Raw genomic sequence first — 13774 nt, 5'->3', positions numbered from 1 at the left:
TAGATTAGCAGCACTGTCCTACTGGTTAACAGCTCAAGGCTTTACCAACAGTGCCAACTATTTTCGTCTCCACAAGGTAATGGCGGGGTGGTCAAGGGAACGCGGACAGCCCCGGGATGATAGGGAACCTATGACACCGGATATTTTAAAGGGTTAAAAACAAATTTGGTCCCAAATTTGCAGTTCAGCTTTTGAGCAATCCTTATTTCATGCAGCAGCCTTGGTGGCTTTTTTCGGGGCTCTTAGGGTTAGCGAATTGGTTGCCATGTCTAAAAACGACAATACTAAAAGGGCCCTTCTCTCTTCAGACGTCACACTGACTCTGGGTACGGTACAATTGTTGATTCAGTCATCCAAGATGGATCAAAAGGGCAGGGGAATAATTGTCAAACTGGCTGTATGCAGCGACAAGGACCTTTGCCCCGTTGAGGCCGTCTCCACATTTTTTACAGTTAGAGGCACTGCCCCGGGGTTCTTTTTCTGCCACCAGGATGGCTCTCCATTGACTAAGTACCAATTCTGGTCAATTACCACCAAGGCCCTGAAGGTATTGGGTTTGGCCCACCTTAAATTCAGAACCCATTCTTTCCGCATCGGAGCTGCGTCTACGGCATCCCAGCTGGGTTATGCGGCTGAAAGAATCAAGTCCATTGGGAGATGGAGCTCCAGTGCGTACAAGGGGTACGTTCGCTCCTCCTCATTGTAGTCGTTTTCACTCCGGGTGGAGGGCCTCCTCTTTGGCCTAGTCAGACTGCAAAGTAGGCTACAGTTAGCTCGGGGGAGGCGGAGCCTAGTGTGTACAAAGGGTACGTTCGCTCCCCTTCGTTCCAGTTACATGTTTCTTTTCCTGTCTGTTTCAGCTTCGTTGGCGCATAGATGGAGGGTCCTGATTTGCGGCCACAGCTTCGTCCACTGGGCTGAACGCCAGGCTCAACGCACTCCCTATGGCCAACACTTAGGCCTTGCTTCTGCTGCTATGATTCAATGGAGAGGCAAAAGAGGCTTACAGTGGGACGGCTTAATTCCCCTGTTGTTCGGTCCAGCAAGTGGGCCTCCTCCCGAGGTCCTGGTCATTCACCTTGGGGGGAATGATTTAGGCCTTCTTCAGGGCAGGGCCTTATATTTTCAGGCTAGAGCCGATTTTATGAGGATATGGGATGCATGACCACATACGCATATTATTTGGTCAGAGATAATCCTACGTCTAAAATGGCCCGGTGGGGGAGACGTGCGGAAGTTGGAGAGGGCAAGGAAAAGAGTCAACAGGGCTATTCCTTCATCATTGACCCGCGGATGCAGGTCAGTTATTTCTCACAAGCTCATCACTCACAATAAGGAGCACTTTTACCGGGCAGATGGTATCAATCTGTCAGTTGAGGGTAACTTTCAGTTCCTGTTTGATTTGCAGGTAGGAATTAGAGAGGTGTTAGAGAATTTGGTGGGGGTTGGGGACTAGATAGACATCTCCCCCAACGGTGGCGGAAAATGGATAGGGGAAAATTATAATCTATGGTATATCTAGGGCACCATCCCCTTTGGGGTGAAGGACATCAGAAAAACACTCATCTGCTATTCATCTTTAACAGGTGAAGTGAAGTTTAAGGCCCTTGGAATGCCGGAAGTTTGGCCTCAAAAACGTTGAGGGAGGCTTCTCTGACATGCTTTCCTTAAAGGTTACTCGGTTGTTGGCCAACCGGGAATCAGGTTTTTTCACCATTTCAGCATAAGGGTAGGCCAGATAAGGACTCTACCTTGGGTGGAAATTGTCCTACCAAATTTTCTATCAGAATAGAGTTAGTTTTAGTTCCAAAGTTAAATAGGTAACAGTTAATAAAGTTGCCCATATTTAAACCCAATTTTATTCGTGTCATCTCATTATTTCGGGGGTTGGCATGCAAATGCTTGCTTTCAGCAGAATCTATGATTCTCATATTACAAAGACTAAATGAGATTGCTGAACAAGTGAAAAACCTACAAGAATCCCTTCGGCAGCCTCCCTCTCACGGCAAACAAGGGGTTAAAAAAAGCTTGCCGAGACACACTGAACCCTCCTTAGCAGCAGCTGTTAATCACTGTGATCCAGAAGCTGAGAAAAGATGTAGGCGGGTCTTCCAAAAGAACCAGATTCTGCTTACATTTCAACACCGGGACCACAGCAGATAGAGAGACAAAAAGCCCATAAAAACTTCTCCGTCCCATTTATTACAGCTCCAGCATGGAGCGATGGACCTCCAAGACCATCATTTTTTACCAAGCTGCCCTTATGCGAAACGCGTTCTTCTCATCTTTGGTAATTCCTCAATCCTCAGCCGCCTCTTACACCTGAAAGACTTTCTTTGGAACAGACACTCCATTGCTATTACTAGAATTTTCTGTGACGCATGGATTCGAGAACTTATATCTGGTAGAGTGTATGACCCTCCATCTAGACAACACCAATTACAAGTCCACAACTCAATTAACTCGAACAAGACACCTAATTCCAATACTCAAACAGAACTGGAAAACAAAATAGGCCAGTTCCAAAATATGATCACTCAATCATTTACAGTAGATGAAGAAATGGAGACCCAACAGGAGAACCCTAGGGCTGCCTTGTTGAGCCCCTCACTCATGGAAAATAGCTTCAGAAAGACAACAGGCAACTCTAACAAGAGTATCTTCGACAGCGATAACAGTGCCCTTGCGGAGGTCCTCAGAATCTCAGACACTAAGGAACAATACAAGTCACATCAAAGCAATACAATAACCCAGACTGAATCTTCCCCAATGCAGAAAGAGTTCATTTCACAGAAAAATCAGTTCTCCTCACTTGACAAGAGTGGCGCTGCAACCCCTACAAAAGGAATGGCACACATTCCTATCAGAAACTCACAACCTGCCGCTCCGGGGGCTCGTATTCTGCAAGGACCCATATTGGAAGCACAACCCCCTTCATCCTTATATCAAGATATTCCCCCTCGATAGATTGTCACCTTGCCGTGGTGAGGGGGCTTGCGTGTTCCGATGAATCTGTGGGCACAACCACTGGAGTGATGCACTCCCAGGAGTGGCCGCAGGGGAGAATCCAGACCAAGCACAATCCGAAGACCCGAAGACCTCAACGGCGGAGCAGGCGGAGGATAACATGGTACATGTTACAACGGCTGTGAAGGCAGAAGAAGGCTGCAACAGACTGAGAAGCCACTCTTGTTGTGTTAACCACACCACTGCTGGAACCTCACTCTGTGAAGACTGTGTGTTGACCGGCCGTGCACCGATCTCCACACATTAAAAAAAATCATGCACAGGCATCTTCCAACAAAAAATAAAAACAAACCTACAAAAGTCCCATGGCGATCAGCGAGTGGTGACGGGGGCAGGACTGTGAAATCTGGAAGCCCCTAGTCACAGACTGGCACATGGGCGGTGGATATGGACTCAGTCGTTCTACCTCAAGGACCGAGGCAGTTGAGTAGTCCGGCAGCTGTATCCATGACTGAGCAGCCCTTTTTAGGATCCGCTCTGCTCACCCCACACGGGGAAGGGGCTAGAAAAGGTACCCTAAACATAGTCTGCCTCTCCTACCCTGACTGGATTGCCGCGTCCAGAGGGGTCACCACTCTGCGGCCAAAAAAGAAAAATGAACTTTGGAACATGGAACGTACGGACATTGTTAGATAACACTGACAGCGAACGCCCCGAACGCAGGACTGCTATCATTGCAAGGGAGCTGGGACGCTTTAAGATCGACATAGCAGCCCTTCAGGAGACCCAGAGAGCAGGAGCGGGACAGCTGAAGGAAGAAAAGGGAGGCTACACCTTCTTCTGGAAGGGACTGCTGAAGAAGAGCGAAGAATACACGGAGTTGGCTTTGCGATCAGAAACGACCTGGTGAAGCACCTGACTGAAGCACCCACTGGCATCAATGAACGACTTTCAACCCTCCGAATTAACCTTGCCAAAAACCAACAGGCGACCATCATATGCGCCTATGCACCAACTCTAGATGCTGACGAAGACATCAAGGAAAATTTTTACTGTCAGCTGGACATCATCCTATCGGAGATACCTAAGGGGGACAAAATCATCCTCCTGGGGGACTTTAATGCCAGAGTTGGAAGGGACTCTGACCTGTGGCCAGGGATCATAGGAAAAGACGGGGTTGGAAACAGCAATTCAAATGGCATCTTGCTTCTCACCAAATGCAGAGAGCACAACCTTGTCATCACCAACATGCTCTTCTGCCAGAAAAACAAGCTCAAGACATCATGGAAGCACCCTCGATCAAAGCATTGGCACCTCTTGGACTATGTTATCACACGTGCCAGAGACCGCTGCGATGTGCTTCTCACAAGAGCCATGACAGGTGCTGATGACTGCTGATGACAGGTTAATCTGATCCACGATGGCTATCAAGATCGTCCCCAAACGCAGACTCCAAGGAAGAAAAACAAGGCGCAAAATGAACACCCAAGCCCTTCAGGAGCCCTCCAAACAAGCCCTTCTCCAAACAACACTCAAGGATCATCTACCCACAGAACACCCCAAAAATGTTGAGGAACATTGGGACAAACTGAAGACCTCCATCATCACAGCCTGCAAAGAAACCATTGGATACCAAACTAAGAAACATCAAGACTGGTTTGATGATAACGACAAAGAGATCCAACAGCTAATTGATAACAAAAGGAAAGCCTTCCAAACATGGCAGAGAGACACCGTGCTGCCAAGAAAAAGATCTATGCCAGTGCAAAAGCTGAGGTCCAAAGAAGGACCAGAGAACTCAAGAACATCTGGTGGACAAAGAAGGCTGAAGAAATCCAACACCTTGCAGATACCCATGACGCTCAGGGATTTTTCAAAGCCACAAAGATCATCTACGGACCAAGAAACCATGGCATACAGCCCCTACGCTCATCAGATGGAACCAAAATTCTGAAGGACAAAACATCAATTGCACTACGTTGGAAAGAGCACTACAAGAACCTGCTGAATCGCAGCTCCAATGTGGCCGAAGAGACCCTCTCACAAATCCCGCAACAACAAACCAGGGATGAGCTTGCAGCACTGCTTAGTTTGGAAGAAGTCAGCAATGCCATCAGCCAACAAAAAAACAACAAAGCCAGCGGACCTGATGGGATTCCTGCTGAAATCTTCAAAGAGGGTGGACCTGAGCTGATACAATAACTCCACCAGATCATTGAAAAGGTGTGGATGACCGAGAAAATCCCAGCTGACTTCAAGGATGCCACCATCATCACCCTTTTCAAGAAAGGGGACAGAACAGACTGCAGGAACTATCGGGGTATCTCCCTTCTAACCTCCGCTGGGAAAATCCTCGCAAAAATCCTTGCAAACCGCCTTCTCCCTGTCTCAGAAGACACCCTCCCAGAATCCCAGAATGGCTTCCACCCCTCCAGAGGAACAGTGGACATGATCTTCACTGCACGACAGCTCCAAGAAAAATGCAGGGAACAAAACCAACCTCTGTACATGGCATTCATTGACCTTGCAAAGGCATTCGACACAGTGAATCGCAGCGCTCTCTGGACCATCCTCCAAAAAATCGGGTGCCCTGACAAATTTGTGAACATCCTGCGGCTCCTCCATGCTGACATGATGGCAACAGTCTTGGACAGCAATGGCTCCCAAAGTGACCCATTTAAGGTGGAATCAGGTGTCAAGCAGGGGTGTGTTATTGCCCCCACCTTATTTTCCATCTTCATCGCTATGATACTTCACCTTGTTGATGGGAAGCTTCCCACCGTTGTGGAAATCATCTATCGGACAGATGGCAAGCTATTTAACTTCAGCAGACTGAGAGCCAAAACCAAGGTCACCACAACATCTGTTACAGAACTCCAATATGCTGATGACAACGTAGTCTGTGCGCATTCAGAAGAAGACCTACAAGCCACTCTCAACACCTTCGCAGAAGCATACGAGAAGCTCGGCCTCTCACTGAACATCGAGAAAACCAAAGTGCTCTTCCAACAGGCACCAGCTAACCCCTCTGCAATGCCAGGAATACAGCTTAACGGTGTAACATTAGAAAATGTTGACCATTTCCGCTACCTTGGCAGCCACCTCTCCACAAAAGTCAACATCGACACCAAAATACAACACTGCCTGAGCTCTGCGAGTGCAGCATTTTTCCGTATGAAGCAGAGAGTGTTTGATGACCGGGACATCCATAGAGATACCAAGGTCCTTGTTTATAAAGCCATTGTCCTCCCAACCCTGCTCTACGCCTGCGAAACGTGGACTATGTACAGACGTCACACCAAACTCCTGGAGCATTTCTGTCAGTGTTGCCTCGGGAAAATCCTGCAAATCTCTTGGGAAGACAGGCGGACAAATGTCAGCGTGCTTGAGGAAGCAAAGACCACCAGCATTGAAGCGATGCTCCTACGCCATCAACTCCGCTGGACTGGCCACGTTGTCCGAATGCCCGATCACCGGCTCCCAAAGCAGTTACTCTACTCCGAACTCAAGAATGGGAAACGGAATGTTGGTGGGCAGGAAAAGAGATTTAAAGATGGGCTCAAAGCCAACCTTAAAAACTGTGGCATAGACACTGAGAACTGGGAAGCCCTGGCCCTTGAGCGCTCTAATTGGAAGTCAGCTGTAACCAGCAGTGCTGCGGAATTCGAAGAGGCAAGAACGGAGGGCTTAAGGGAGAAACGTGCCAAGAGGAAGGAGCATCAAGCTAACCTCGACCGGGACCGCCTTCCACCTGGAAACCAATGTCCTCACTGCGGGAGAATATGCAGGTCAAGAATCGGTCTCTTCAGCCACCTAAGAACACACACCCAAGATGGAAGACAATCGTCCTCGAGCTACGAAGGATCGCCTAAGTAAGTATATCAAGATAGGTGTCTGATGGGGAGATGAAGAGTAATTGAAGCCGAAGTCGAAGTCCATGCTCCTTTCGAGGCATGACAATCAAGTTCCAAGCACAACATCTCGATTCTATCATGGAATGTAGCTAGTTGGCATGCTTCTATTAGAGACTCCTGTTTCACAGACTTTCTCGCTCATCACCACATTTTACTAATCCAGGGAACAGGGACAGTGGATGAACTGACATTTAGTGGATTCCATTCATATACGGTGAAGACCTAGCCCAGGGCAAAATGCGGGAGTGTGATGCCTCATGGGCCTTGTAGTCCTGCTCCTAGTGCCATCGTGGCAGATGAAGACGAAAACATGGGGTTTTCGCCAGTTCAACAAGAGCCGGAGTCCTTTCACCTGCCGGATGTTGATGTTTGTCCCCAAGAATTCAGTAAAACAGACCTTGGACATTCCTTGCCTCCGTTCCCTAGAAAAGAATCCTATTGTGCTGACAGAGGAGTCAGGGAACAGAATCACAGGAGTTTACGGATTGCTGCCAAACAACAGGCTGATTAGACCTGCTTCCCTTGGGAAATTCTAAGGAGTCTTGCATCTGGACAAAGTTGGGTTTCGCTTCCCGTTCTCTAGGGAAAGAGATTGTTGGCGGGAAAACGAGACCCCAATATAGATGCCTGACGCGGGAGAATCTTTGCGGAGTCAACAGAGCTGCTTCAGGAGTGAGATCGTGTGTGGACTTCGTAACCCCAGTTCCTTGCTTCCCGGATCAAGAATCCAAGTACTGCCTTGCCTTGCTGTTTAACCACGGACCTTGTTCCAAGATTCACTGTTTGCTATGTTCCTAGTCACGGACCTTGTTCCAAGATTAACGTTTTGCCTTGTTTCAAGTCACGGACCTTGTTAAAGTACCAAGATTATTTCCAGCCTTGTTGTCAAGCTTCCTTGGACTCCTAAGACTCTGGCTTTTCCCCACTCTATTGCCTGGCAATAGTGTGTGTTTTGGTATTGGATATAAACTTTGAACTCTAATATCATTTATTGGACATTGCATTTTTGGACTATATTTGACCTTATTTGAAAGGTCTGCTTTTGAACTATATTCTTCACTTGTTTTTATTACTTTTATATATTTCCTTAATAAAGATATTAGATAGAGATTGGCCTCCGTGTATGGTTCTTGGTGCCCTGCTGCCTGGGGTCTGACAGGGAGACCTAAAGGAGGAATAGGGATCCTGGTTTCCACCTCATTATGTGTCTGCACTAGGCCCCTACCTCCATCCAAAAAGAGTGCAATAGCATTGTTGATCCAATTCCAACATCATACGCTGCTGGTAGTTAATGTATATATGCCCCCACTGAAGAGGAAACCACAGATCAGAGCCCAGTGATCCGATTTGGAAATGTATGTGTGTGATCTCATAATGCAGAACCCAAATGCTTCTGTCATTTTGGGAGGAGACTTGAATGCTATGATGGGCCTAAATCTTGCTTTATAGATGCCATAAGACTCTCCCTCCCAAGCCCGGTTATAATCTACTCCTCCTTATGTGATAATCAAAAGACCAGAAATCAAATTTTGCAGGTCTACTCCTGGCTCGAACAACTCCCAGGCCAAAATTAAGATTCTGATTGCTGCCCTCGCCTCATTTTTGCTTCGTGTTTATTTGTGTTGTATTTTGGTCAAATAAATAAATTATTATTGCTATTATTAATATATATATATATAATTTCTAGTCTTTCTGTTGATATTTACTTCATTTCAGCCAGTAAAAGGGATGCTAGTTTGTATCCTAATCATGGGGAAAGGCAAAGTATCAAATAAAACAAAGTTTTTTTTGTAATTAAATCTAATAGGAATGGAAAGAATATTCCACAATACTTCAAAAATGATCGAAAACCATCAAGCATTAGAAATCTTGATTGTAAGAATCCAGAACTATAAGATTCTTCACTGTTCAGGACTTATTCTACACACAATTCAATGTTTTATTTTGTTTTGTTTGTTTTGTGCAGAAAATATCATTTCTGTGCCAGCAATGTATGTGCAAGAATTCAATGTGCCAATTTGATGCCAAATAAGTCCCAGTGATCAGTCTTTGAAATCTGCCTGATTTTTAAAGCCTTTCTCACAATGACTAGAAATTACTAACATAACTCATTGCTTCCTTTCAAACCAAAATTAATGATGAATTACATCCATAAAATAATCTAAAGATATTCACATTACCAGCTGTAACAGGTGATCTTACCTTCCAACTGAGTTGCCAGTAACCGCTGGAGAGTACTTTACTTCATAGTGAAATGTTTCCTTTGGTTGAAGAACAAGCTTTTTCTCTCCACTAAGTACAGCGGCATCTATGAGTATCACATCTAACGGAAAAATGTCAGCTGTGGGATTAGTTACAGGAATTCCAATAATGATAGTATCCTAGAAGAGAGAAAGAGATTGAAACACAAACCATTTGTTCTTATTTCTTTATCAAGGATCTCAAGGACATAATAATTGCCTTTTAAAAGATACTTTGTGGGCCATACCAAATTATTCCCATATCAATTCAAGGTGATGGTTATTCCCTATAAAACTGTAAATGATAAGAAATTAGGATTCTTGAAATGCTACCTTCTTCTGTACACCTGTAACGTGAGGATCTGTTACATGTCCTATCATCTTTTGAGACTTACATGTTCCACCATTTAAACAGGTGTGGACATGTGGAAGTCCTTAGCTATAGCAACAGCATATTTGTGGAAGTACCAACTTTTATTTAAGGTAATTTTCAGCATGTTTTAATAGCTTTGCTCCTTAGCCTGAACAATTTAAAGATAGGCTTTTTATATTTATAATCTTTTTTTTTAAATAAGACATTGGCTCTCAAGTTCAAAATCACTTTGGGGTCCACAGAAAGAAATTGAATGAATAATTATCCTTCTGCTGATGACTTGCCCAAACCACCCAGTGACCCTTGAGATTGAAAAGAGTTGGGTCTTCCATATTATGTGAACTGGTCACACAACTGCTGTAACTATGCAAGTCTATGAAAAAATATTTTCCAAACAAGTTTGTTATACTGAAATAACCATGATGTAGCCAGGATTTATTAGCTGAGCTGCTTCAGTGATTTATACCCTGCCATTTGCTTTAAGGCATATAACAAATCATATACTAAAGAAAGCAGTAAAGATTACTAGTTGTGCAGATTTGATACCATACAGTGTGAGAAACATCCACCGTTGTTAGATAAACTCACAACTAGGGGGATTTATCTCACAAAATGGAATAAACCACACATCAATTTTTGCTCTCAGTCTCTTGCTGCTTTGTATAAATAACAACAAAAATTCTGCACTCTTTCAGTGACTATTTTTGAAATATAACCTTCAAAGGGAAAGGGCAATCATTTCAATGAGATGTTGCCACCAACAAATGCGACATTATAACTGCAATAACAGAATGAAGGTTGGTCTTTATAGCAAATATGAACCATTTTACCCATGTAAAATCCTTCATACAAATACATTAGGATTATAATAACAATTATGTTTATGCAGGCCACAATAATTTTGCCTACTACCCTGCAAAAACCCCTTACATTTTAAGAAAACAGCAAATTGAGCTAAAAACACATAAAACACACTTAATGTTTTGCAGATGGTAGAGTTATATCCATCTAAATAATTCAATGGCCCTGCATCAGTAAGACACATTAAGTTTCCTATAAAATACTTAAAAGTTCAAATTAATCATGTAACTGCTGTAAATAAATTATTTTACCATTTCATCACTAAGAGCTTCATAACAAAGCCCCATAAAATAACATAAATTGTAAGTTAAGGAACACCTCATTATTTTTCTTTAAAAATTCAGTTTTATTAACAAAATAATATAAACATATTTTCTTATAGATTAAGAAATTATTTTTGGATTAATGTTTAAACACATTTAGCAAAGGTATCATAATCCATGTTCTCAAATCAGAAGTCAATAAGATTAACAACAGGACAAAAAAAACTTTTACAGGGCATTTTCTGCTAACTCCATGACAAAAGGAAAGGTTAAGGGGGCAGGTTTAAGAAGTCAATTTATGAAGATTTCAGATGTTTATAAAAATTACCTGCCCCTAAAGAAAATTCCTCTAACTTTATTTCCTAGCAGGTTTCTCTAAGATAATTTGACAGATTGTTTTAGCTGCAATTTGATGGCAAGATCGAAGTTTTACCAGTTTTGTCCATTGTTATACCACACCAGGATTTCAGCCTCAAATGGTTTGCGTTTGCTACATAACCTAGGGTGCTTCAAAGGCTGGATGAGTTCATAGCAGCTGGATTTTCATGGTACGAATTGCCTTCTCACTTCCTTTCCCTTCTTCTGTTTAAGGAGATACTGTACTAGCCATTGTACATGGGAGGTTTTTGAACAAAGCACAGCAGCAAAATACTGTAAATATCTTAGAGAAACCTGCTCGTGTGCCTATGCTTTAATCTGCAGCTAGAACAGGAATCCTATTTTCTGGAAGAGACTAAAATTTATACCCTCCAGACACGTTCTGTACCCGCCACACTCCTAAACATGGCCTCTTTCCCAAGTTGTGTGAGAGAGTAGAATAGATAGATAGATAGATAGATAGATAGATAGATAGATAGATAGATAGATGGAAAGGTAAGAGCTGTAGGCAAAGGTTAACGTGACAGAAGAGAGAAGAGCAGATCTTATCTAAATAAATCTACACAAATCATAATCAGCCAGAATTTAGATAAACTTATAAACAGTTGTACAATGAGTCACCGATGACTTGGGAAACAATTCAGTTATTCGACAATGGTAAAAACAACAACAGCAGCTACAACTCTGAAATTTAGAGAGGAAGCAGAATAAGGAAAACATAGGAGGAACCCCTTTTTGATTACAATATTGTACAAATGCTGCCTTTAAAAGGAGTGAATTATGTAATATTTCACAGAAAAATCTCCAGTGTAGAAGTTGTTAGAGATAAGTAACTATTTTAGAGTCCCTGATAAAGAATTTGCATTAGGCCTGCATTTATGTATTTATTGCTTATTCCTTTTAATTATGGATCAAAAGTTTATCTCCAATAGGTGAAATAAAATTCTCTCCAAGGTGTAAAAAAGGACCTTTTGTCAAAAATGTGCATAAAGAAACCATTATGTGTGAAATACATGAAATAATGAAAGCATATAATCTACAAATTCACCCCACTAGCTTAGACTAAAGTTGTGTAAAATTACTATAAAAAACTAGGAAATTTACAAAACCATTTTAGAAATTTAAGGTGTATCCTTACTGATTTAATAGTTTCCAATTATTCAATTTACCCATTTTCTACAATTTTCCCAAAACTTATTACAAAACAAAGAAAATTAATTTTTATTTATTTTTATTCATTTAATTTATAGTCCAACTTTCTTCTTATGCAGGACCTGAGTAAAAACATATGTCACTAAAACATACAAAAAGGTATGATTAAGATATTATTAAACTGTCAAAAGATTTAAAACTATTTAAAACACTGCATTTATTTCTGAGAATAAAAGTAGTACAGCACACTAAAACCCTTTTTTTTGTAAAATTGGTTCCAAAAACATGCTAGAATTTAAAAAAAGGCTTCAACTGCTAATGAAAGAACAGCCAATAGTGAGGCAACCTACCCTTCCTGTCACTATATAAGCCAAGTAAGAAATAACTGGCTCCAAACCATATGTCTGGGAAAGTAGTAAATATGGTTCACATTTTCTTCAAATTTTGAAGCAATTACATAATTTCTAAATAGCTCTAAATTTTGAATATATTAACTAAAGGATTGCTTCAAAGAGCTAGTGTGGTCTACACAAATTGCTAATATCTTCTGCAAGTACTCAGCCCCTTGGTAAATGCACCAATTTAGCATGTTTAATTGAACTATTTAATTTTCCCAAAATTTGGAACTCTTTTCTATCTTCTATTTCCTAAAGGGAATAACTGAAAAGATTTGATGCAAAAGATGTTGCAGAATTAAAACTGTATTTTAATTCTCCTGATATACCCTTCAAACTGATGGTGTGGATGCTGTTTTACTGGAAGAAATGAACAAATTTTAAAAAGGGAGAGATGTAAAAGTAGTAGACTTCGGCTACCTCAATATCTCTTTACAAACAAATTATGTCAAGACTGTGACATCTAACATTTTTTTCAACTGCCTTGCTATCAATGCCTTTTTCCAGAAGGTGGAAGATGAGAAGGAGATCAATTTATCTTCAAGTTGAGGTTCCCTGCTGGGCAAGAACTAGTCAAGCAAATAAATGTAATGGAAACGAAAGTGAACATCTCTTCTTGGGATTCATTGCATAAATGGAAAAGAGAGCTTAGCTGGACTTTAAAAAAAACCTGATTTCAAGTAAATTTAAGGAAACCTCAGTGATATCCCATAGACTCCATACAAAACCCTGGAAAAGAAAAGACTGAATCATTTTGAAATAACTGAAGGGTAATCAAAAAAGATATGCAAGATGATGACTCAAAGGGCAAGAACTATACTAACTGATTTAACTAACAAAATGAGTTTCTAATTAAAGTACCTCCTGGCGGTAAGTGGCTGTTCTGCAGTGGAACAACATACCTCAGGTGGTGGATTCCTCTTTGTAGGAAATTTTAAGCCAGACATTGGATGCCCATCTGTCAAGGATGCTTTGATTATAGTTTTCTGCAAAAATAGAAGGCTGCACTACATGGCCCTTTGGATCCCTTCTAAGTTTTACCTTTCTGTGATACTGTGCTTGTTTTGTTTTACATAGTTTCACTCTTCCCATCAGCCCTATTAGATCTGTAAAATAAAATGTTTATTCACAGCTTTGATTTTAAAAGACATTCACAGTTTGCAAAGTAATATACATTTATTATATTTTGATAGATGATGCCAAGAACTATAAGAGTATTTGGATATTTTAG

At 41.9% G+C, this 13774-nt stretch overlaps 1 protein-coding gene across 7 annotated transcripts in view; it reads right to left on the bottom strand.

Moving 5' to 3' along the window:
* Nucleotides 1-13774, bottom strand: part of cfap47 (cilia and flagella associated protein 47) — a 411656-nt gene that overhangs the window by 127251 nt on the left and 270631 nt on the right. For all 7 annotated transcript variants that reach the window (XM_003218926.3, XM_062977173.1, XM_062977171.1 and 4 more), the window contains one exon: nt 9084-9262. In XM_003218926.3, the coding sequence (XP_003218974.3) occupies nt 9084-9262 (179 nt within the window). The remainder of the gene's footprint in view (nt 1-9083; nt 9263-13774) is intronic.

Source organism: Anolis carolinensis, chromosome 3 (assembly GCF_035594765.1).
Source record: "Anolis carolinensis isolate JA03-04 chromosome 3, rAnoCar3.1.pri, whole genome shotgun sequence".
NCBI classification, from domain to species: domain Eukaryota; kingdom Metazoa; phylum Chordata; class Lepidosauria; order Squamata; family Dactyloidae; genus Anolis; species Anolis carolinensis.
The sequence above is the reverse complement of the archived record's forward strand: the minus strand, read 5'-3'. Positions and strand labels throughout refer to the sequence as shown.